The 25,852-nt window shown below is 44.2% G+C and overlaps 1 protein-coding gene across 2 annotated transcripts in view; it reads left to right on the top strand.

Annotated features, from left to right (window-relative positions):
- LOC121711914 (nesprin-2-like) overlaps positions 1-25,852 on the top strand; it is a 140,106-nt gene that overhangs the window by 13,703 nt on the left and 100,551 nt on the right. Inside the window, exons 9-37 of one of the 2 annotated variants that reach the window (XM_042095795.1) lie at positions 90-179; positions 593-706; positions 1,156-1,293; positions 1,586-1,750; positions 2,072-2,184; positions 2,764-2,932; positions 4,387-4,483; positions 6,073-6,269; positions 6,406-6,561; positions 6,923-7,060; positions 7,613-7,714; positions 8,132-8,308; positions 9,618-9,776; positions 10,041-10,856; positions 11,546-11,680; positions 12,243-12,398; positions 13,512-13,693; positions 15,001-15,082; positions 15,787-15,908; positions 17,237-17,360; positions 19,101-19,261; positions 19,380-19,533; positions 19,852-20,585; positions 21,001-21,156; positions 21,577-21,727; positions 22,741-22,899; positions 23,214-23,384; positions 23,932-24,033; positions 25,511-25,714. In XM_042095795.1, coding sequence (XP_041951729.1) covers positions 90-179; positions 593-706; positions 1,156-1,293; positions 1,586-1,750; positions 2,072-2,184; positions 2,764-2,932; positions 4,387-4,483; positions 6,073-6,269; positions 6,406-6,561; positions 6,923-7,060; positions 7,613-7,714; positions 8,132-8,308; positions 9,618-9,776; positions 10,041-10,856; positions 11,546-11,680; positions 12,243-12,398; positions 13,512-13,693; positions 15,001-15,082; positions 15,787-15,908; positions 17,237-17,360; positions 19,101-19,261; positions 19,380-19,533; positions 19,852-20,585; positions 21,001-21,156; positions 21,577-21,727; positions 22,741-22,899; positions 23,214-23,384; positions 23,932-24,033; positions 25,511-25,714 — 5,424 coding nt within the window. The remainder of the gene's footprint in view (positions 1-89; positions 180-592; positions 707-1,155; positions 1,294-1,585; positions 1,751-2,071; positions 2,185-2,763; positions 2,933-4,386; positions 4,484-6,072; positions 6,270-6,405; positions 6,562-6,922; positions 7,061-7,612; positions 7,715-8,131; positions 8,309-9,617; positions 9,777-10,040; positions 10,857-11,545; positions 11,681-12,242; positions 12,399-13,511; positions 13,694-15,000; positions 15,083-15,786; positions 15,909-17,236; positions 17,361-19,100; positions 19,262-19,379; positions 19,534-19,851; positions 20,586-21,000; positions 21,157-21,576; positions 21,728-22,740; positions 22,900-23,213; positions 23,385-23,931; positions 24,034-25,510; positions 25,715-25,852) is intronic. The other variant, XM_042095796.1, reaches the window with a different exon arrangement.

Below are 25,852 nucleotides of genomic sequence, written 5' to 3'. Positions count from 1 at the left end.
GTCTTCCTCCTGCTGTTTTTTTTTCCTCATTTTCACTTTGGCCTTCTGTCCCTCTTGTGTGTCTCACTGGCGCCCTCTGCTGGGTGTAGCTGCCCACTGCACCCTCTCCCTCGTGTCTCTCTCCTGTCAACCTGCCTTCCTATTTCACGCCGGCCGTCACGGCCTCCCCCCTGCACCAGGTACAGTCAGAACACACCAGAATGCCGTTCGCTCTCCTCCTGCAACTGGTCTGGGAACTTTGTGCTGGCGCAGCAATCACACAAACTCACAAAAAACTCATCTTTTGTGTATTTAACATCATTGTTGTGTCAGACTTGATAACATGCTACTTCTGTGTCCCTTATCTTAAAACACTAATAGCTGTATAATGGTCTCATTGTTAATCAAAGAAAGTGCTTGTAAATGGCATTTTGTGTCGTTTGTGTGTGAACGGCATTGTTTGAACATGCTTGACGCGCAGTTCAGATAACTTCAGAGTGAAGGTAAGATAGAGAATACCGATGAATAAGAGACTGTGTTAACGATGGATACGTTGAATTAGTTAGTATTGATCGACAGTTTTAACAACCGTTATATATTCTCCGATTCCCAGGCTTCACCCAGTCAGAAGGCTCGAGAGATGGCCTGCTGGCTGCAGCGAGCCTATGAGGAGTTAGAGGAGGTGTGGTCCTCTACTGAAGGGGCAGGATATGCAGAAAGGTACCAGGTATGTTCAGGCCTTTTACCTACAGGTTTCCTACAGGTTCTGCTGTTACTGTATGTAGTCCATAGTGTTTGTTTACCAAAACAAACCTATTCAGTTAGCACTCACATTCATGATACTATGCCACTTTATACAGCAGTTAAGTCTGGTCAAACTGGTCCATGAGTGGTGATATCATTTTAACCACTGGGAATTTTCACAGCAAGTCCGCATTTTATACTCAACCTCCAGCCTCGTGTCTACGACCAAATCACAGCCATGACGAGATCTGCTACCAAAGCCACTCATGTCATATTGTTTAAATCTATAATAGAATGTTCTTTATGATTAACCCTGTGTTGTATTGTGTTTTGTTGTGTCGTGTTTTGTTGTGTTGTGTCGTGTCGGGTCGTGTGTATGTGTTTGTTTGTGTTTGTATGTGTGTGCTTGCGTGTGTACCTTCATGTCCACAGGCCTTCCAGGCGTTCGTTTCGACCTTCTATGAGCAGCGGCGGCCTGTAATCCCTCTGCTGAGTGCCATGAAGCGCAGCCCCAAACCCAGCCGAGAGCAGATTGCCCTGCGGCAGGCCTGGAGCACACTGGAACAGAAGGTGAAGGAGATCTAGACAGTAGAGATGCATTTGGAATCTATAGAGCATAAATGCACATGTATGGCCAGGAGCAACAGACTGCAGATTGTGTGGCTGGCTGCTTTCTTTGTCACATTTTGTTGTTTATCCTGTGGTTATGTTGTGTGTTTGTGTTTGTGTGTGTGTGTATGTGTGTAGAGGTGCATAACAGTTTGCTGGCTCATCTGTACACCCTGGGTCTTTGGCTGCAGCGTGTGTGTGTGTGTGTGTGTCTGTGTGTGTAACTGTAGTCTGTATGGTATGTCTCCTGCAGCTGCAGCAGTATAACACTGAGCTGGACGTGTGCTTGCCCGCTCCTCTGGACACCCTGGGTCTGTGGTTGCAGCGCGTGGAGGCCGTCCTAGCGGAAGAGGGAGGAGTCGCAAAAGATCACGCCCACGCCGCCAGGGAGGCCAGAGAGAAACAGGAGCAGCTCAAGGTAACTCATCACCCTCTATCTTTCTTTTTTCTGTATCTCTTTCTCTCTCTATCCTGCTCTCACTCTCATTCAGTCTCTTCCTCTCTCAATTTCTCTCTCTCTCTATCCTTCTCTCTCTCACTCTCTCTCTCTTTCTCTTTTTCAATTCAATTCAAGGTTGCTCGGGGGCAGTTAATATGGTATTAATATGTTTTTTTTTTATTTGCATAAAACGCTGTCCTGCGGTTTATACACAATGTATGCTAATACAATTACAAAAACTCGCTCTAAAACCTTCCCACGAGCCCTCAGTCATCATGGCTGTTCTGGGTTCTCCCACAGGTGCTTGTTAAGGACATGGGTCTCCATCTGAACACTCTGCATATCTTCTCCAACACCAGCCCCAACGAGGCCACGTGGGTGCCCCCAGACAAGCTGGATGAGCTCAAGAGACGGTTGGTGAACATTTCCACTTTATTGCAATGGCTGAGACTTCAAATGAGACGTAAAAGATGCACCGTTGAAGCTGACATAACATGAATTAGGTGAAGGTTCTGCAAATGATTTCAGTCAGATTGAACATGAACTACAGCAATGAGCACATTTCAGCTGTATCCTTCATAACATCTGTAACTTGGTGTCAGGGATGTAGCCTGTTGCTGCCAGTGCAAGGGTGGTCAAGACATGTTATACATACATTATATTACAAACAACCCTGATTAAAAGAACTCCATAAAAGGATATATGCCCCTTCTTCTCTGTGTGTGCAATAACCCAGTCTCACACTGTTAGCCTAGCTTAACATAATTCACTGGAAGTGGGTTAGACCAGTTAGCCTATAGCTAACCTATAGCTAAAAAGTTAGCGTGTTCCTTTAAGGTTGCACACTGTGTCTCAAATAGCGGACTCCACAAATAAACACACAGGACACTGCATTAAAGTGTACTGACGGAAGTACAGTATGCCATTTGAGACAGTGTCACAGAGTTGTTTCTGTCCATATAACCACGATCTTGTCGTTTCTCTCCCCACAGGTTCACCAGTGCCCGAGTGACAGCGAAGTACTACGGCATCAAGCTGGAGTACCGAGAGCAGCGGCATACGGTCTCGGAGCTGCTAGGCCAGCTTAACGGCAGGCTGAAGGCCTGGAGAGGGCCGTACAGCTCCCAGGATGCAGTGCGCTCCCTCTTGCAGGACTGGCACGTGAGTGGACCAGCTGGACAGAAAAAAAAACACCTGTCATACTGTTCCTCCCTTCAAGGAACACACCACGCGGAATTAGCTTATTTGCCATCCAGCTAGCCTGTAGCTAGCGTGTAAAGTTGGCATGTTCTATTAAGACAATATTGTTTTATTCACACCAAAGGGTGACATTAGGAGCCAACTGGGTCTTCATCAGATCAGATGTATGATGAAGAGCATGTTGGCTTTGAATGTGCAGATTTTGTGTGTTTTTGTGTTGTGTTTTTAGGTCTAATCTCTGGATCAATCTGCATCTGCCATGCCGATTAGTCTGATGAGATGCCACATATAGTAACCCATTTTGAAATGCAATGTGTTTATGGAATTGTTCACTAGCCCTCAATTGTTATGGTTATGGTTATGGTTATGGATTTAGCAGACGCCTTTGTCCAAAGCGACACATAAATACAAAACAACATAATAATATTTAAAATTGAACAGGGAACAGATTAGAATGTAGGTCAAATATAATAAGGAGAATAGTTATAATACACAATAATATCAATTCAATCGATAGCCTAATAAAAAGCCATGGAAAAAAAGGGGAAAGGCAATAATAAAACAATAATGTCCATTCAATCAATAATATAAAAACAATGACATGCTAAGACTACATTAAGGAGAATACCAATAAAAAAACAAGAATGTGAAATTAATTAACAGCCCAATTAAAATAAAACAACATTATACAAACCATAACACATAAGCGCTTAAACAACTAAGTATATGTTGAATAGGAATGTCTTTAGACCCCTCTTAAACGACCCAAAACTACTACAGGAACGGAGAGCACTGGGCAATTAATTCCACCAACATGGAACCACTGAAGAAAAGAGTCTGGAATTAGACCCAGTTTTCATAACTGGTCGACACAACAGACGCTTACCAGAAGACCGCAGTGGGCGGTTGGGGATGTAAGGCTTGATTATTGAATTAAAATAACTAGGAGCAGATCCAGTTAGTGTCCTATAGGCCAAAGTGAGAGATTTAAATTTAATTCTGGCTACTATAGGGAGCCAATGGAGAGTAACTAGGAGAGGAGTTAGGCTACATGTGTCCTCTTTGGCTGATTGAAGACCAGGCGTGCTCCAGCATTCTGAATCAGCTGTAATGATCTTGTTACACAAATTGTTGGTTTGCCTTTTATGTATAGTAGCCTAATCACAGTAAAGACAGTAGATGCCTGACTACCAGGGTTGGAATTCAGCACTAGCCACAAGCCAAATGCTGGAAAATACTGTATGGAAGTGGCTGGTAGTTTTCAGACACAAAATAATAATTTACTATTGAGTGGCTGGTGAATTTTACCATTTATTTGTCAGTGGCTGGTAGCTGCCTAATGCCTACCCCTCGCGTGCAGTTGTATTGAGAGTGTACTGTTGTATTGATGTGTCTGTACTGCTCTCTTATTGCAGGAGATTGTGGATAAACAGTGTCTGGTGTCCCTGTTGAAGGCTGCAATCCATAAGCTGAAGCAAACAGCCAGCACCTACACAAGCAAAGCAGCTCTTGGTGGGTGAAAGTGAGAATTATAATAGGTGTCAGTCCATACATCAACAGTAGATCAACAGATTAAAGCAACACCAAAGAACTTTCCCTCTGTTGTACGCTATTTGTTTATCCAGCACCGGCTTTGCAAATAATAATGTCCACAGATAAGGTAGAATATTTTGCATGACTTATAAAAGTACAATGTATTGCGACATCAGATGCAAGTCAAATTTGTAGTTTCTTATGTCTCATTCCATCGAACTACAGATCCGCTACCCGATCTGGCAAACTTACATAGTAGGCTACGGTTATAGCCGATAGAGGGCTGCGAAGCGAATGCAGAATTGCCGTTCACCCTGGTTGATGAACCACTGAAACAATTTTGGAAACATTATTTTAAGGCAGTGGTCCCCAAACGTTTTCTTCCGAGGGCCAGCTCACTATGCCTGGCTCTAAGAGAGGGCCAGAGACTCTGAGTATATCAGTAACCATAAATAGCTTAGTGCTGTGAACAACAGCAGTCTATCTTAGTTGAATATTCCATTACATTTAATCTACTGCAATTTAATACAATTGTTAGCTGTGTTTATGTTGCCATCATGCCATATCAGTATAAAATGTGGCTCAAATGAAATAATACTGATAAAAAGACTTTAGCATTCCCAAAAGTATTAGCAGGGAGTCCCAAAAGTATATTTTATTCAAAATGTGTGAACTCTGAACTCTTTGCATACACAGCTCATATTGTGAACAAGTAATATCCTACAAATAATTCAAATAACTCAAACTATGAGAGTTTTATGAAGTGCTGGCAAAAACATCTGAAATGACCACCATTCTAACTTTCACTCACCTGATGAGAACTTTGTGAATTGTGAATTTGTATGAACATTTGAAGGAGTGAATACAAAATAGAAATAATTTTCCCAGAAAGTCCCAGAAATATGACTTGAATAGAAGTTAGTTAGTTATTTACAATTAATTGATAAACTTTTAGCATAATTTGAGCACTGATGCAGTCAGCATAGGCCTCTTACATGTTTGCAGGTAGGCCTACATTTCATTCCGTTTTCGATGGCAAACGCAAAAATGAGGTGGCGGGCCGTAGTTTGGGGAACACTGTATAAAAGGTATAAAAAACTCTTTGCTGTTGCTTTAATCTGGCGCGCGTTTCCCAAACCCATAGTTGCTAACTAAGTAAGTAACTAAGTTAGCAACTTTGTTGGTTAAAATGCAATTTCCTATTGCCAACCGACTAAGTTGCTAACAGGATAGCAACTATGGTTTTGATAAACGCACTCCTGTACAGCATCCTAAAATGCACTTCCCTTCCTCTTTCCTTCTACTTCTATCTCCTTCCTCTTCTACCACTATCTCCTTCAATGATACTTTGACTAGCACTTTTGCACTCTCATTCTCTAGTAGTAGGATCTAGTCTATAGGACCTAGTCTTTATTGTTATAGTATTAATTGTTACTCAAGTTCTCCTCTGCAATGTAGCTTGATTGTTAGTCCTCATCGTTTTCGTAAGTCGTTTTGGATAAAAGTGTCTGCTAAATTAAAACACGTAAATGTGAAATGGTCTCTGCCATCTGTCCTCGTGTCCGTAGCGGACGATGCCCAGATGGTCAGCAGACAGGTGAGGGAGGTGGAGGCGGAGGCGAGCACCAATGCTGAAGGCGTGATAGCGGCGCGGGGCACCATGGGCCGGGTGCTGGCCGCCTGGGAGTCCTACAGGGACTGCCTTTTCGCCATGCAGGTCTGGCTCGGACAACAGACCGAGGCCACGGACACCACAGTGAAAGAGGTTAGCACATGTTATGGTAACGTAACGGTATGATTTCTTGTTGAAAGCAAGTGCTTCAAATGTACAACATTCTCCAAAAGACGTATTGAAGTCATTTTGGAGTATTGGTTTTGTGTGGTTTTCTATGGTACAACAGGACAGCTTGCGTGAGTGGATCAGTCGCCATGCTCACCTAAACGAAGTGGGCAACTTTCTGATTGAGTCAACGGATGGCCCCACCAGCTTTGCCCTGGCCAATGAGCTGTGCAAAGTCAACAAGCAGTGGGCTGATTTCGTCAAGCGCACAAGATTTGTGAGTCTGTCGCGGCTGATTCACCTTATAAACCTGAACATACTCTAAATACAATTTCCTCCAGCCATTGGAATTCTTGATAGAGAGGCACTCAGTACTCTCATTCACCTCCGTTCACCTTATATAAAATACCATAACCCATTTTTACTCTATATTTATCACCAGCTTGTTAATTATTTTTTTCAGATAAATACAGATAGAAATATAACAGCACATATATAAAACAGATCATATACATAGTATCATCATACATGTCATGCAAGACCTCACCCATTTTTCTTTTATACTCTTTAGTATTAGCCACTAGCCAAGACCAGTATAAACACCTGGTTTTTAACCCCCCATACCCCCTACCCCCCAGGCTGTCTCCCCTACTGCCTCCTCGGTCCCTGCGTGTGCCCAGGCGGCCCAGGCCCTAGTGGAGGAGGCGGGCTGGATGGCCAGGGAACCTGTGGAGGTCTCCTCCGGATCCCTGCGCACGTACAGGAAGAGGCTACAGGTAACACACTCGTCAGTCTGCGTTTACGCAATCTACACAGAACTGCTTTGACTGTAGATGAACGTAGTTGCTGTGGATTATTTTCTGGATGTTTTTCTAATGTCCGTTTATTACATGCTGCTGCGACTTTTTAGATTGTCTTAGTATAACATATTATGTTGTTGTTGTGTTGTATTATTTATTGTAATATTATCATTGATTATATGCACCTGAACTTGAACCTGTGTCACTGAACTGTGGCTCAATTTATCATTAATCTATTTATGTGATCTAAAATGAGTGAATATCAACAGGTGTCCCACCTCACAGTAGCTTGTAGTAGATAGTTTGGATAAAAGTGTCAAAATGAATAAATGTAAATCTAAAATTGTTTTTATAATGCACATATACAGTATAAGAAAGTTTCTGAATTCCATGTAGATTAATTTAGTTTGTTCATCAATTTTGCATATTGTTGATGCATAGCCTTAGTGGAAATATAGCCCAGGGGGCAAGGTGTGCAAACATTAAAAATAAAACAATGTTTAGTTAAGCTGTGCCTGTGTTATGTAGGTAATGGTTAAGAAGATCACAGAGGTAGATCTGGACACTTTGGCCACATCCTCAGATTGTTCTGCAGAGACCCTGGAGAATTTGAAAGAAACTCTTCCTAAGGTGATAAATTAGGGTCACTGTCCATAAGAACACAATATGAGGATGGCATGTGTTTTTTTTCTTATTCAATACTACATGCCCTCAGTATTTTAAGCTAATTGTGTTCTTCCTCCTTTTTGTTTGTGTGTGTGTGTACTTGTTTGTGTGTGTGTGTGTACTTGTTTGTGTGTGTGTATGTACTTGTTTGTGTGTGTATGTACTTGTTTGTGTCTGTGTATGTGTGTATGTCTGTGTGTTGGTGTTGGTATTGTGTGTGTGTGTGTATATTGTTTGTGTGTGTGTGTATGTACTTGTTTGTGTCTGTGTATGTGTGTTGGTGTTGGTATTGTGTGTGTGTGTGTGTGTATGTACTTGTTTGTGTGTGTCTGTGTATGTGTGTGTGCCCGCATGTGTGTGTGTCCTTCCCTGCATGCCCAGCTGCGTGAGTCTCTGGGGCAGGTGCAGCAGGCGTGTGAGGGGGTGCAGCGGGGTGCCTCCCTGCTGGAGGGCCGCCTAGCAGAGCTGGTCCACTGGAGCACAGAGGTCTCCGAGGCCCTGGACACCCTCAGGGAGTGGGAGCGCCGGGGTCATCCAGGCCTTCGTCCCAGAGTCAAAGTGAGAGCCAGAATGCAGTCCGTAATGCTTTACTCTCCCCATAGGCTACAGTGTAACTAATATATAAACAGTAACAGGATTTGAGTTCTCAGGCACTGTGCTGGAATTCAGGTGTGGGCAGTTTGTTTAAGATTTGAAAATACTATTATATGGTGACTTCAAAAACTTCTAAGAACTTCAGGGGGGCAATTCCACGCAAAACTGCCACGTCCATAATGGCAGCTAAATACCATGGTATTGTGTTGACGTTATGGATTTGACAGTTTTGCGTGTAATTGCCCATGGACAGACATTTTCTGAACTTTAAGCTCTGCAGTAAGGCCCAATGGTCTAGATCTCCCACAACAACAACACACCTGCTAAAATGCGATGAAAGCATATGAGATCTCCCACAGCAATACCCCTGTTAAAATGCTATAAACACACAGATACACACACTTGAAGACAGTTTAATCTGTATGTAAACATATTTATTTGACATATAATCTTGATGATAGTTCAATGTAATACATCATAACAGTGGTAATAGTAATAATGTAATAATGAAGTACGGTAATATAATGTAGGTCAGTTGAAGGGCATCTGAGCAGATATTGCTTGACAGTAGATGTTTCTTGGTTGTCCACAATGATGTAAGACCTGCCCTGCTCCCCATGCTCTACTCACCTGTTCAGGTTCACAATAATAATAATCATAATAATTTGTCTAGTAGTGTAATAATGTATTACTAGTTTGTTTAATTCAGGCTTAACAAAAAAACTGTTTACTGTTTATTTTAACTATTGTAATGTGCATACTGTAATTTGCTTTGGACAAAACCATCTGCTAAATTCCATAACCATAACCATAACCAGTAGACTATAATCGTTCATATTATGCTGTACAATAGGTAAGTAATAATGGTAACACTTTACTTGACGGGTGAGTTCATAACACATTAATAGCAGCAGTCATAAACTGCACATAAAGCATTAATGACTATTTCATCATGAGACATGACTCAACATTCATACCAAACCTTTCATCAATGTGAAAGACAGAACGACGACAACTTGTCAAAATAATAGTCCAACAATCGCAAAAGCAGTATTGCCGTTTTTTGTTCCAAACCTCTTTCCTGTTGAAAATGTTTTCTCTTAAAAATAACTCCAAAACTAAACACACAATTGTGTCCATGACTAGATAATATGTGTGTATGTGTGTCCGTGTGTGTGTGTGTGTGTGTGTGTGTACTGTATCCCTATCAGAGTTTACCGTCTGATAATGAAGCCTTAACTAGCCTGTACGTTTCTCCGCTCGCTGCTACCAGACGCTGGTCTCTCGTGGCCTTCAGCTGGAGGCCCAGCTGGCCACTGAGGAGCGGGAGCTGCAGGCCTCACTGACCTCAGCCCAGCAGAGCTCCAGCCTGCCCTACCTCAGCATCTCCACCCTACAGGACAGAGTCAAAGAGGCCAGCACACAGACCAAGGTGGGTCTGTTCTGCCCATTGGGTCCTCCTAAATGCACAGTATTTAGTCTGTTTGATGTATTGAATGCTGTCTATATGTACAGTAATGTAGCTGTGTTGTATTGACCCGCTTGGCTCAGCTCTGCACTAGCCCAGACTCAAACCTGCAACTCGTAGCATCTCAGATCTATACGGTCTATGATATTATATATTTATATACTGCTTTATTACATTGTAGTACACAATATGATGCCCATTGTCCTGTTTTTAATGTGTTGCCAATAGGAATTAGTGGGGATGCTCAGCCATCTTGATGTGAAAAGGGAGGGGGGAGCCGCCAAGGGTCAGCCCCCACCTAAGGTCATAATCCGGGCACAGAGCCAGCCAGATTTACCGCATGGCCCTTTTGATAAACACACTCCAAAAACCCAGCTTCTTCAGGCCCAGAGTCAGCCGGATCTCCCGCACGGCACTTTGGCTATACACTCCCCAAAAACTCAGCGTCTTCAGGCACAGAGCCAGCCAGACCTGCAGCACGGCACTTTGGCTAAACACTCTCCAAAAATCCAGCATCTTCAAGCTCAGAGCCTGCCTGAGATCACCGTAGAGGAGGAGATTCGGGAGGTCCAGGCTCCCACTCGTTCCAGGGTGCAGTCTCAACTCACAACCGGTGGACCTGGCCATAAGGGTCCTGAACGTGTCAGTGCAGATGCTCGGTCCAAGAAGCAGTCTCAGAACATAGTAGCAGTGGTCAGTGACCCCCAGCATCAACCCAGTAGCTCAGCTGGGAGAGGCACATCTCCTCCTCAGGAACCCCCAGCCTCCTCACAGCCTCTCACCCCTCCACAAACCCCGGGCTCTCAGACTGGAGTCCGCACCCCGCGCACCCGACAGAGGCCGAAGGGGGGCTCAGGTCCAGGCCCGGGTAAGGCAGTGGGTCCCCCCAAACCCCCGAGCCAGAACGAGGTGTACCTGAAGGCCCGCTCGCTGGCCCAAAGCAGGCTGGATGGGGCGCAGCATCGCCTCCAACAGCAAGTCCAGAAGGCCATCGCCGTCTTCAGCAACAAGACCCTGTCAGACGAGCAGGCCAAGAAAAAGGAGGTCTGTTCGTGATTAGAATAGCATAGCATAGCCTAGCCTAGCCTAGCCTAGCTTAGCTTAGCATAGCATAGCATAGCATAGAATAGAATAGAATAGACTTTATTCTCATGTCAAGCATAAAAATTGTCTTCGGTCTCGCTAATAAAATAGACAGTACGTGCAATACTCTCTCTCTCTCTCTCTCTCTCTCTCTCTCTCTCTCTCACACACACACACACACACACACACAAACACACACACACACACACACACACAGTGCAGCATTATGTGATTATCTTCTTCTAATGAATTTTTCACTCCAACATAGAACTATAATAAACTGACTGTCCTGGATATATCCCTATGAATTCGAACATATAGAATTTGTACATAACAGTTTTTCTGTGGTTTTCTTCACATATAGGTTGTCAAATTCTGGTCTGTGTTGGCCTGTGATTATGCTCTTAAAGTAGCTGCAGGCTTGACTGCTCACATACTGTATGAGCATTGAATTGTAGGTTTGTCAGATAAGTTGCAATAAGTTTAATAAGTTTAGTTTCTTAGTGTGAAGTGTGTATCTTGAACATTATGCTGCAAAATCAACAGTTATTTGTACGTGTGCCTTTAAACCTTCAGTGAACTCATAATACTGAGCATTATATCAATGAGAGTTTCAATCTCTCTGTCTGGCTCTCATCTCCATCTTCTAGGACACCATGAAAATTCTGAAGCCTGCTCTCCTGGAGGAGTTTCTGGGGAGTGTTGAAGGCATGGGTCGGTTCTGCTCCGAAGTCCAGCTGAGAGAGATGGAGCTGCTTGCCCTGTCAGTGCGTGGCCAATGGGAGGTGAGATAACTCTGCAAGTCTCTCCCCACCTTGCATTAGCAGCCAAGGCAACCCCTTTTAGTTGAATGACATGTACAGTGACCAATGAGAGCTCAGGGTTGTGAGTGAAAGCTTGTGTCGTGAGTGAGTGGATTGGGAGGATCAGTACGTTGTTGTGATCACTTTGGACGCTGTCCCTCGCACGCTCACCTTGATCACCTTATCCTGGCCAGTTGTGCAGACTGAATTACTGTTATGACAGAACTGACTGAGCAATAGATAGAACGAAAGGTAGGTTTTGTTTGAGTTTTTTTATTTCTATGGTTTATGCATTATAGCCTATTTATCTGGTATTGCTGTGGTCAGGATGCAATACAATGGAATATAGCAATGCATGGATTTCAAGTTAATTCTGTGATTGTATAACACATTTATATTAGAATTGCAATCACCTTGCATGTTGACTTTAATATGCACCTTTGCTACCTGTGTGATAAAGTATGTGTGTGTGTGTGTGTGTGTGTGTGTGTGTGTGTGTCTGTGTCTGTCTGTGCGTGTGTGTATGTGTGTGTTGCCTGTTTAGGGCGTATGCTTAGCGATAGCGTCCTTTTTGCCACACTTGCGGTGTGAACTTGAGCGGGGACTGTCGGCTAGGCCGGCTGTCCCGAGGCACGTGCCCCACACTAAATCACAAGGCTCCTCTTCTCCAGGCCTGCTGCAGCCTGTGTGCAGTGAACAGGTATCCCTTAAACCCTAACTAAATGCATGCAAAACAGGACGTGGGGTATGCATGTCTGGTATGTTAATAGCAGGAAATGATAATAATGCATGCATCAATCTAAAATTATAATGTAACAGGAAGTGACTGTGTGTATGCTTTAGTTGGACTTTATTCATAAAGTGAGAGGAAGATGTAATATGCATTCCTCAATCTGAATTCAGTTTGTTACTCACACCCCTAACCAACAGATTCACGTCTTTGTTGTCTCTTGGCACAAATTCCTGACTTTAACAACGGACTAACATGATTTCTACTGGTTATGGCTGATATAATCTTCCTCATGTTGTTTCCTGCATCACACTCTCCCACTTTAAGCCCTGTAAGCTTATCAAATCGTGTTTAATGCATTAGCCAATTAGCGTGTTAGCAGGTAGTCCAATGCATTTTCTCTGGTGCGGTGTGCCGTCCCACTGTTAGTTGATCATTTTTGGTGAGGGGACCCCCTGGGCTCTTGGGTCTGTTTACTCTGTCACACAAGCTAATGGGATCAGATCTTCACTTTCAATATGGCCACCCGCCACAAAGACCACTCCTGGTCCTGTCTGGTCTCTCTCTGTCCTGTGTCACCTGACCATTTATAAGTAAAGGAGAAAAGGCAAAGAAGAAAACCATATAACCAAGCAATATAACCAAGCACTGAAACGTGCATCTTTTTCTAGCATCTTTGCATGTTGTTTCTTTTTGAAATTTTTTGTGAAATATTATATACACTAGATATCAATCTAAGGCATTTAATATGAAGATTCTAGTGAACTGCATTGTTTGTGTCAGTGAGCAGTACAATCCCACTTTTCACGAAAGGAAGAGTCATTAAACTGTGCACAAAGGCGGTAGTTAAACATAGACATAGATGGTGACTCACGTCACGTTAATCTACCTGTAAAGCCAAGTCACAAGTCACATCCAGCACCTGTACTTAGGCTACAGTACGCACCTCTTCTTAAACTCGCTCACCTCAGAGCTGTCACCTGCTTACCGTGGGAACTGTGTGCGTGGCTGCCAGTCAGATGTCTTCAGCGTCGTATTGGTTGTTTCAGTTTGTGTTTGTGTTTATATCTGTGCCACTCCCAGGCATGTGTGGGTGCGGCGGACTCTGAGGGCCGAGTGAGGACCCTGAGAGGACTTAAGGACACCCTGAGCCCCCCCGAACCTCTGGTCCGGGCCACCACCTGCGTGACGGAGACAGCCGGCAGACTGGAGGTGGCCCAGCATCATGACGGCCAAAGCAGAGAAACGGCGCCCCCATCTGCCGGGTAAGACTGGGAGGAGTAAAGACCTCCAAGTGTCAGCTTAAGCATTTTAGCATAGGTTTACACTGTACAGTATGTTGATGCATTTAGCACAAGCACCAAGCCTTTATTTGGGATATATTCAGACACATCCACATAGGTGCACCTCAATCTAATAAACTGGGGGATGGCAGCACAAGTGCTTGAACATAAGCACATAGTGTATGCTAATGCATTTTCTTAATCATATTGTTTAATCTAATGTGCAAGGTAGTCATCAATGCAGCCCCATGTGGCTAGCATTGGTAGCACTAGCTCCCTGCTGTGTGACGTGCTTCGGGTGAGCATCATTTGAACGGGCTATGCTAATGTATGGACACATGCTGCTTAGTAATTTAAGTGGAAATGATTTAGTGCTCAACATTAGGGATGTAGTGGAGGCTAAACGCAAGTAAACACAGTTTATTCACCTCTAAAATTTTCACCTTTATTATCCACCTTTTATTAGAGTTTATCCACATTTCAAACGAGTTTATTCACCAATTGGAACTTTTAACATTCAAAAATCACACTGTATTATCCACATTCATAATATGAACACTCTCCACCATCATCAAACATGTTCTGAATGCCGTTTTAAAAATATAATACTGCATGGCGCAGTCAACCTTACCGTGATCATAGAATTCATAGTTTACCCATCACTTATTTTACCACTACACCCCTGCTCAACATGTATATTAATTATTTGCTTATGCAAAGGAGTCTTTGCCACTTGCCGGGAAATAGCACCTGTAGTGCTAAGCATGTCACTCAGTGGAGAGGATGTTTTGTGGTATAAATGCGGAGAGTTCTGTATCAAATATCAGACTGCCTTTCATCCTCATTAAATTTTCAACACATTTTGGACAGTATCCATTCAGGTCACTGTCTTACTAACACAACTCTAAGCTCTAAGCTCTACTGTATAAGACCTCATCATTAACTTCCCCACCTCTTTTCAACCATTGAATGCATTTTTATTTGAATTCTATTTAATGTTGTTGATTTGTGTAGAGCCATTAACAATAGACATTGCCCCAAAAGTCACAGGGTCCATGGCCTAAACTCTCACAGAAGAGAGCTTCTTTGTTACATTATGTAGTGTGTGTGTGTGTGTGTGTGTGTGTGTGTGTGTGTGTGTGTGTGTGTGTGTGTGTGTGTGTGTGTGTTTGTGTGTGTGTGTCCTGCAAAGTACTTTTTGTTCCTCATTGAACCATATGGGACCATCCTGTGTGTGTGCGTGTATGTGTGTGTGCGTATATTGTGTTTGAATCGTGTGTTCTTGGCAGGGGGGAAGCGACTGGAGACAGCACCCCACTGAGAGAGGCTGGCCAGCCTGCTGACCTGACGCCAAACCCGGCCCATTCGCAGGTGATGCACTCAATGAAGCACTCTGTGTGTCTCAGTCAGAACACTGTACCTCTCTCAAGAGCTTTAGTAGCTTTAAAGTCTTGGAAATGTTTGCCTGTTGTCTTTAACTTGCCTTATCATTGTCTTATCATAAGTTGATTTTTTTCATCTACTTTGTACACCTTAAAGGATGGAAGGGTGGTTTTAAACTTTAAGTTATTGATGTTTTTTATGTTCTTTTATGTTCTTCGTTGAAATACAGTATTTTTAATAAAAGACCATTCATCTCAGAGAAACTCTCAAAAAACTCTTAGCATTCTTATAAGAATGTATAAGAATGCTAAGAGTTTTTTGAGAGTTTCTCTGAGATGAATGGTCTTTTATTAAAAATACTGTATTTCAACGAAGCTCTCACAGAGACACTTGTGCCACCACCCTCCTGCGCATGTTGGTTCCAAAGTCGACCTCTGGGCCACCTTCGCAGCGTGGAGCAGCCCCTCTGATTGGCTGTTCGCTGACCCGTTTAAGCCAACCAGCAGCTTGGCAGAGTTAAGCTGCGGTAATTGGATAGCTGCTAGTGCCGGGCCGCGGGCAGCCCTGGTCGTGTGCCTGGCCGACACGTGACCTCACCCCTCCTCCTCCTCCTCCTCCTGTCTGAAGCTCTTGTCTTCCCCTCCTCTCTCTCCCTCTCCTCCATATCCCTTCCTCTTCTCTCACCTCTCCAGGGTGGCGCGGGAGCCGGGAGGAGTATGGAGACGCTGCAGGTGCTTCGAGGGAGCTCGGAACCAGCCAGCGCGACCAAACAGGATGAGGGGTCAGCGGCGGCCGCACAGGAAATGCAGATGCGGTGAGGTCTTAACTTGAATGCTGGTCTAGTGTTGAGTTGGTTGGGGTCTTAACTTGGATGCTGGTCTAGTGTTGAGTTGGTTGGGGTCTTAACTTGGATGCTGGTCTAGTGTTGAGTTGGTTGGGGTCTTAACTTAAATGCTGGTCTAGTTTTTAGTTTGTTGGGTCTTAACTTGAATGCTGGTCTAGTTTTGAGTTGGTTGGGGTCTTAACTTAAATGCTGGTCTAGTTTTTAGTTTGTTGGGTCTTAACTTGAATGCTGGTCTAGTGTTGAGTTGGTTGGGGTCTTAACTTGAATGCTGGTATAGTTTCGAGTTGGTTGGGGGTTTTAATTTGGATGCTGGTCTAGTTTTGAGTTTGTTGGGATCTTAACTTAGATGCTGGTCTAGTTTTGAGTTGGTTGGGGTCTTAACTTAAATGCTGGTCTAGTTTTTAGTTTGTTGGGTCTTAACTTGAATGCTGGTCTAGTGTTGAGTTGGTTGGGGTCTTAACTTGAATGCTGGTATAGTTTCGAGTTGGTTGGGGGTTTTAATTTGGATGCTGGTCTAGTTTTGAGTTTGTTGGGATCTTAACTTAGATGCTGGTCTAGTTTTGAGTTGGTTGGGGTCTTAACTTGGATGCTGGTCTAGTGTTGAGTTGGTTGGGGTCTTAATTTGGATGCTGGTCTATTTTTGAGTTGGTTGGGCTCTTAACTTGGATGCTGGTCTAGTGTTGAGTTGGTTGGGGTCTTAATTTGGATGCTGGTCTATTTTTGAGTTGGTTGGGCTCTTAACTTGGATGCTGGTCCAGTTTTGAGTTGGTTGAGGTTTTAGGATGCTGGTCTAGTTTTGAGTCTGTTGGAGTCTTAATTTGGATGCTGGTCTAGTTTTGAGTTGGTTGCGATGAGGTCTTTACTTGGTGCTGGTCCAGTTTTGAGTTGGTTGCAGTGAGGTCTTGGATGTGGAATGTAGTTGGTGCACAGCAAAATAGTATCAGATGCAGTTGGATCTACTTTTGTAGGGAAGCAACAGAATTTGAGCACCTGGAGGTGAAGAAAGCTTGTCAGTCTGAACAGCAGATATTTATGGTCAATGGTTGACAAAAATTGTGTTCTGTATAACATTATTTCATATTGTGTTCATGCATGATGTAGTGATTTGATGACTGAGATTTAGGTCTACAGTTGTCCTAACAGAACATCCCAATGCATGTCTGTGATGATAATCATGGTGACGTTGTTATCAGGTCCAACTTTTCTTCTGTCATACATTTCAATGCTCTCTCTCTCTCTCTCTCTCTCTCTCTCTCTCTCTCTCTCTCGCTCTCTCTCTCTTTCTCTCTCTCTCCCAGGTATGGTGCTGCTCACTCTGCCTTCCATCTGCAGCTGCAGAGGAACAGCCAGCGGCTGTGTGCCGAGGTCCCCCAGGGCTCTGCTACTCTCCAGGTCCTCCACACTCACCTCCAGGGCCTCCAGGTCAGTCCTAGCACCTCCGTCTCACCTCCCTCTCGCCTCCTTCTTGCCTCCTCTTTGCTTCTCTCAGGTCTGGATCAAAGCAAACGCTTTGGCAAGGTGCAGGAGGCTTTGTGGTAAACATTACCACAGGGCTCTACAGTGCGCCCATTTCACTCGCACATTCGAGTAAAAATGATGGCGTGCGAGTGCAAAAAAATATTTAGGCGCATTGGTGCGAATGACTTCTAACCATGTCAATGTTTGTCTACAAAATACACCGCAACATCGGGAAACATTACTGGTGCAAACCATAGAATCACGTTGCGAATGCAGCATAAAAACTACACCTCCCATCAACGTTAGCAGTTTCGCGTTGTGACTCACTAGTAGTCACTTCTATCAAATCCAAGAGTGCGCAGAAAAAGCGGAAAGTTACACTAGCCAGCCAAGATGCAAAGATTGAAGAAATTAGTTCTTCTATCCAACGAATTCATCGGATATAGGAGGAGCAGGATGAAATTCTGAGAATGCAGTGAGAGAAGGAAAGGTAACCTAACATGCCTTTTAGCCCAGTTGACGTATTGCCTGCAATATGCAAAATATAGCTGTAGCGAACAGGCACAAAAGTAGCCTCCCATAATACTCCCATTTTATTCAAAGGTAGAACGCTACTGACAACTCCAGGCTTCCATGCATTCTTGTTTGTTTACACTAAATACAAGCTGAAGTGCAAAACGAAAGTAGGCCTAACGTTTGCCTAACTGCCCCCATCGATGCAGATATTTCAAATAAAAAATAAAAGTATTAAAAAAAGTATTAAAAAAATATATATCCTTGATTAGACTATGTTGGGTTTTGTGGAAGAGCAAATTGTTTTAGTAGTAGTATTCAGTATGCAGTCAGATAGGTCACCATAGGCATACTGTATTTGGATTAGCTACAGATGGATTCACAAATAAATAAATTAGCCTACATTTGGCAGGATACTTGATATACAGGCTGAATGCAAATATGGCAATGTATTATATTATTTTACATTAACAAAATGTAGGAAAATAGAAGAGACTGAAAATAAAGTAGGCACTGATCTTTAAAATCCTGTTTCCTGTAGCCTAAATGTCGTCATTCATTCTTAATCTTCGCAATTGGTGCACTGGCATGTTTAACTGTTCGCTGCAGTGTAATGTTAGATTATGTGTAAGTTAAGTACAGAACTGACTGTGCACCAAAATTTGTGTCTGTGCTCCTAAATTTTTTAACTTGGGCGCACAAGTGCTCCTGGAAAAAAATGTTAGTGTAGAGCCCTGATTACCAGTTTAAAGTCAGTGCTGATAAAAGAGTTTGGTTGTATGAAAAACCCTTCAAAGGAATATTTTATGTTTTGACACTGCTTCAAGCCAAGCCACCCACCTTGTAAATGGTCTGAACTATAATAAATTGTCAAAATAGGCACTGCTTGATTACAATATCAGATACAAGTATATTTATGAGATGGTGCTCGTTTGATGTACATGCTTGTCTCACCATGACCGAGCTCGTTCATATTGATGGTATGTTGTACATGACTGTGTGTGTGTGTGTGTGTGTGTGTGTGTCTGTGTCTGTGTCTGTGTCTGTGTGTGTGTGTGTGTGTGTGTGTCTGTGTCTGTGTGTCTGTATCTGTATGTGTGTATCTGTATATATTTGCGTGTGTGTTTCTATCTGATGTATGTGTGGTCCTCATGCATGCATGTGTGTGTGTGTGTGTGTGTGTGTGTCCAGGCCATGAGACAGGAGACGGAGGCTCTGTGGTTTGAGTATGAGCTGCAGTTCTCCCAGTGTGAACCCCAGCTGGAGGAGGTGGAGGAGGAGGGAGGGCTCAGGAGGGAGAGGGCCCAACTCATCCAGCGCTGGAGAGCACAGCAGATCTGCCTTCAGGCCAGGTGGGACACACGCACTCTCTCTCATCATACACACACACACACACACACACACACACACACACACACACACACACAACTGTGTTTTGGTGACTGTTTTGGCTTATTGTTATACCTACAGGGTGAAGACTCTTCAGACTGCGGTGACACTGATGGAACCAGCAGACATTCAGATAGCATTAGTCATTAACCGTCTGAACTACATTACCCAGAATCCACTGAACATCACAGAATTCACCCTTGCTGACTCAGGAGCCATACATGAGGAACTGAAGGTACAGTTTGAATTTGCCAGATTAATCATAATACAGCACAAAGCAAAACGGTATTCATGTAGTATTCAAGTAGATATTCTATTGCATATGCAATGAGAAATCCTTATGCTTTGTATCCATTCAAAAATACATTTCCAGATCCCACCCCAACTCTCTCTCCCACTCACTTCCTTTCATTCTCCACTGTCCTATTGAATTAAAGGCATACAAAGCCCAAAAAAAATATACTTTCAATTATAAAAAAAAGTATCTCAGTTTTGCCTTCTGCCTTTAACATCAATTACCCATCTTAAGTTTCTTAACCCTTCGTTGTCCCAGCTCCTGGATGACAACATTCAGACAGAACTGGACCGTCTGGCTGGATTCCAGCGTTGTGACAGCGCCCCCGTTGACCCCAGCACCGACCCCAGCACCGAAGCCGCTCTCCTGCCAGTCCACTCGGCCATCCAGCAAGCGGTGCAGAACTGCCGTAGCCGCCTGGACCAGCAGCGGAAGCGTCTGAGGAGAGCCGACTCGGCTCTGGCCGAACTGGAGCGCTTCCTGGGCCCGCTGCAGCAGGCCGGGTCAGACCTCTCGGGCCTCCTGGTCTCGGATGCCTCTGGCGCGTGGGAGGACAGCTCCAGGCTGACCCCCATCCAGAGGAGGGCCCAGGAGGCGGCCTCCGAGGCCCCGCGCGTGGACTCCCTCCTGGAGGACGCGGGGCTGAGGATCACCCTGGATGGTGCTGCTGGTGGTGCTCCGGGCTCCTGTCGGGAGGTGGCAGGAGCTTTGGGGAGACGCGTGGAGGAGGCCCATGCTCGTGTATCCTCCCAGCTACTGAGGGGCCACAAGAAAGGAGGAGGAGGAGGAGCAGCAGGAGGAGGAGGAGGAAAACAGAAGAAGGAACAGCAAAGGGATGGAGAGAAAGAGGACAAGGATAAAGAGAAGGAGAAGGAGGGGGAGCGATCGCTGAGCCAAAGGAGGAGGACGCTGGTGGCCACGCTGAGGGAGGTGAAGGGAGGCGCAGAGACCATGGGCCTCAAGGAGCCCACACTGCCGGCCCTGCAGCAAAGGTACAGCACACACACGACTGCATTGCCAGGGGGCTGCTTAGCTAAATGCTAACTCTGATACAATGCATTGAATGGCAACATTTATGTTTAAAATTATACATGGTCCCTAACAAATGGAAAAGAAATAGAAGTGATAAATGCAGTAGCCTAGTCTCTTTCAGACAGTGGGTATTGTGTTTCTTCTCTTAGTTCTTAATCTTCGTTCTTACTCTAACTCTTAATCTGCCTGGGCTTCAAGGCATTTACTGAGGCACTAATTATATCCAAACATCCAAAATCTCTTAATTGACATTAGGTAGCACAAACAACAGCATTAACCAATATTCAATATAGCTTAAATAATGTTACAGTGAAGCCTTATTCATGTATTATTACCCATAGACATAATGTTATTGCCCCTCTGTCTAATATGCAGGTTGCGGACGTTGACAGATATGGAGAGCAGGCTAGCTGCTCTGTGGACGGAGCTGCAGAGTCTGCAGGAAGCATCTGCAAAGATGACCAATCGGAAGACAGATCCCAAAGAGCTGGGCACGCTGTGGGAACAGACCCAACTGCTGGTCAAAGAGAGGTGAGGACATTATTGCACACAGTGTCTGTCCCCTGCAATGCACTGAAACTGACAGGAAATCAATGGAGTTTTGTAAAGTTATCACCACTAAGTGCCGGACACCGAATTGCACAGAATAAGTAAATAAATGGCAATCTAGGGACTATCAATAAGCTTCAGAATTGCAGGGAAAACCAGGACAACTCTGTCTGTTTTGTTGGTGTTCCCTTTTGACTCAATAGTATGTATGCAACGGAATACAATTGAAGTTCTGGGGGCCTAATTCCTAAAAAAATGTATCTGACAAAAAAGAGTATATGTTAGACATAGAACTGTAAAGGTATTGCTACACAGGGCTGTTGTGTGTGTGTGTGTGTGTGTGTGTGTGTGTGTGTGTGTGTGTGTGTGTGTGTGTGTGTGTGTGTGTGTGTGTTTTTGCAGGCGTGAGCAATGCCAGTGTGTGATGGAGCTGCTGAAGAGGTTCCAGGGCTGCCGCAGTCGCCTGTGCCTGGTCCTGCAGCAGGCTGAGCAGACCATCGGAGAGCAGGCCTCCTACATGGGCAAGGACAACCTGCACCGCCTCCTCCACAGAGTAAGCACTATTGCCTCCTTCATGCATGCCACATCGGATCAGAGGCATAAAAGTCTGGCTTCAGAAAGTAAAAGTTCTGCCACATTTTTGTTCCAACCACTCTATCACTTAATCAGCTGATTCTAATTAGCACAACTCTTAAGCAAAGTAGATCAGCTAATTAGTGAAATCACCTGTGCTAAGTGCACACGCAGAACCAATACATGACAAGACTTTTACTCTCTGAAGCCGGACTTTTACATCTCTGCAACGGATATTCGTAAATTCGGAGGAAAAATGACTTGAATGCAAAGTCGGGTCGTTTTATTTTGCTCGGAGACTCGTGCAGAAGTCTTGTGCCCCGAATTATCGGACTTGACGTCACTATTATTCTCCAGCCACGGCGGCCTCTCTTGCAACAACACAAGAGACGAATCTCACTCTCATTATAAAGAGGCAAGGTAATTTATCACTAAATTAATACTACAGATAGAAACACTTGCCCGAGACATTTTCCTTCTTGCTCAACCATAGTAAGCAGTTCTAATAAATTATTTATGCATTTCCTGTATTTGTTTTCCGAGCTGATCTCATGAACACTATTTTCGGAGGTCGGAATTTTTAAAGTCAGGTCCTCCGAGTTTACGGCCGGCGTGAAGGCAGTATAAGACCTGGACACACAAACCACCATTAGATATGGCTGACAGGTCACAATGTACACACACACACACACTGCACAAGAACCAGAAGTGCACTGGTTTTGTTTCTGTCTGTTTTAACAACTTTCTACCACTAGATGGTGACACAAGATTTTGTTTGAAATATTCCAAAAAATGTAGGTGACGCACAATTTGATGTTATCTTGTCAATGAATGTAAAATAGTTAAAAATGTGTGAACTTGATGTAACTTTTATGATGCAGTGGTTATTTGTCATTCTTATGCAGGTTTGTGTTTATGTGTGTATGGATACTTAAATGTGTGTGTGTGTGTGTGTGTGTGTGTGTGCGTGTGTGTGCGTGCCTACTCTCTCAGGTGACGGCCACTAAGGCGGAGCTGGGTGGCCTGGGTGATGGCGTTGAGGAGATCCGGGGGGTGTGCAGACAGCTGCAGCACCAGCTGCGGGGGATCCCCGACTGCGTCGACACCCCGTTTGAGAATGAGGCCGACGCCATCATGGACCGCTGGCTCGATGTATGCTTCAGAACAGTTCATTTCAACTCTCTCTGCCTCTACTGTGAACATTTATTATGAAGGAATGTATTTTACTTGATAGAGTTCACTTTATTGTCAAGGACAAAAAAAGAAAAATGATCAAAAGAGTTTTTCATAGTAAAGTTTCAAAAGCTGTGTGCTACGTTGAAGCATTCCTCAGAGACAGATGTTGCTTGAAGGCCCTAGAGAGAACAAGGTCCTTTTGTAGACACTTTTCCAAGGACAGCAATGTCATATAAACAGCTTAATGATCATAATATTTCCCCCGGGTGGTTGTGTGTGGGTGTGCTTAGGTGATGGAGCGTACAGACTGCTATCTGGATAACCTGCGGGTGAGCCTGGCACTGTGGGACAAACTGCTGCTGCTGGGGGGTGAGGTGGAGGGTTGGATGACCAGGAAGATGACCTCCTTCGTCCAGCAGGCCCAGCCCTTCCAGAGCGAGTGCGAGGTCCTCAGTATGCAGGTAATCAGTCTACCTTTAGGATGTTTGTGCTGATTAGTTAGGCCCACACACAGTGTTAGCACAACACCGACAAAGAATTACAGGCAGTTATACAACAATTTATTAGCGAACTAATTATCTATATCTATATACCTATCTTCTAATTATCTTTATACTATTATTGTATGCTAGTTTGTTTTTTAAACAGGATGCTTTCATTGTAAACTTTTTGTTTTTGTGGAATTAGTCATTGAAAAAGACAATAAAGAATAGTTAGACCAGTTTCCTTGTGAGAAGAAAGCTGCAGCTCATCCACACCAGTACAGTAGCATAAAAGAAGACTGAAAAGTAACATATGAAATTTGCTTCGAAATAAATTATTGGGGAGTCAAACAAATATTGCTATCATATTGTTATAGGAGCATATATAATTAAACATCATGTAATGACATGAAAAGTCTTAGACATACACCATTATTTTTGAACTTGATTAACTGTAAATTGTACATAAATGTTTACTTCACTGTACTATACTCTAGGCCTGTTACATATGGATGTGTGTGTTTAGGAGGAGATAAAGTCCCAGGAGGAGAATGTGGAGCACTTCCACCGCCGCTCCTGTGAGATCCAGCACCTTCTCCAGAGCCAGGAGGCACCGCTGGAGCTACAGGTGAGACACACACACACACACACACACACACACACACACACACACACACACACACACACACACACACAGATATACTGTATATATATATACACACACACACACACACACACACACAGATATACTGTATATATATACATACACACACACACACACACACACAGATATACTGTATATATATACACACACACACACACACACACACACACACACACACACACACACAGATATACTGTATATATATACATACACACACACACACACACACACACACACACAGATATACTGTATATATATACATACACACACACACACACACACACACACACAAACACACGTGCGCACATGCTCAGACACACGCACACACACACACACACAGATATACTGTATATATATATATATACACACACACACACACACGTGCGCACATGCTCAGACACACGCACACACACCGACACGCACGCTCACACACACACACACACACACTGGCACTCCAGGCACACCCAGAGAGATCCAGGGTGTCCTCAAGAGCCAGGTGAGATCCCCTACAGGTGTCAGGTACACACACACACACACACACACATTCGCACACACACGACGGGGCCTGGCTGGGCATGTCACACGCTGTCCGGGCTTGTCATGTTGTGCCTCAAGTCCTGTGGTGCTATGCGTGGTCATGTTGCATTGCGTCTGGGCATGTCTCATTAGGTCTGGGCTTGTCTAATTGAGCATTAGCTTGTCTAGTTGCCCTGCGGGTCCATTGTTGTTGTTGTCTGCTGTCTGACATTTACATTAGCCAGGGACAAGAGGATTAAGTCAGGCATCCAGAACAATATTATGTTCTAAAGACATGGAGAGTATTAGCATATCATACCCATTGTGATGGGCCTTCAAACTATTCACATGCATTTTAACTAAATAATATATCAGCTGTAAAACACAATGGAGGAACAGTGGTAAGTCTATAGGTGCTTGATGAAGGCATGGAATCTTACTGCTTTTTTTCCACTCATGTTGCTTTTAACGCCTGATTTAGACATTCATTTCATAGTTCTCTCTCATTCAATAGTAGCACCTCACCAAGTCTGACTTTGACACAAGTTCCATGTTTTTTTTTTACTACTCATGTTATCTTACAGGCCTGAAGTGTATTTCATCTGCAAGGCCTGTGAGATATACTATACTATAATATACAAAAAACAGCTTAGAAGCATGTGTCCTTTAACGGCTCTGCTGCAGCCATGTTGTCCTGTTGGCCTGAGGCCCCTGGGTTCTCCCCATGTTCTCCATGTTGGCCTGAGGCCCCTGGGTTCTCCCCATGTTCTCCATGTTGGCCTGAAGCCCATGGGTTCTCCCCATGTTCTCCATGTTGGCTTAAGGCCCCTGGGTTCTCCCCATGTTCTCCATGTTGGCCTGAAGCCCCTGGGTTCTCCATGTTGTCCTGTTGGCCTGAGGCCCCTGGGTTCTCCCCATGCTGCAGGTGATGGAGAGCCAGCTGAGGAACAGGATGGAGCAGGTCAGAGAGCTATTCGCCGAGAGCACCGACGTCTTCAAGGAGCTGCTGGCCGCCAAGGGCCAGGTCAGTGCCAAGATGGCCACCTGCCAGACGGCTCTGCAGAGCATCCAGGACAACCTGAGGAGCTTGGAGAGCACTCAGGGACAGCCTCTCCTCAAGAAACTACAGGTGGGTTTTCATTTGACTCTATTTTATTTTGTGCATCGTGTATTGAACCAGAAAGGTCTAATATCTTTAGAGAATATAGAAAATCAGTTCCCTTTTGCCAGGGGGCCCTGGTCATGTTGGGCAGCATAATGAGTATGG

This window comes from Alosa sapidissima, chromosome 6 (genome assembly GCF_018492685.1).
Source record: "Alosa sapidissima isolate fAloSap1 chromosome 6, fAloSap1.pri, whole genome shotgun sequence".
Classification (NCBI taxonomy): domain Eukaryota; kingdom Metazoa; phylum Chordata; class Actinopteri; order Clupeiformes; family Clupeidae; genus Alosa; species Alosa sapidissima.
The sequence above is the reverse complement of the archived record's forward strand: the minus strand, read 5'-3'. Positions and strand labels throughout refer to the sequence as shown.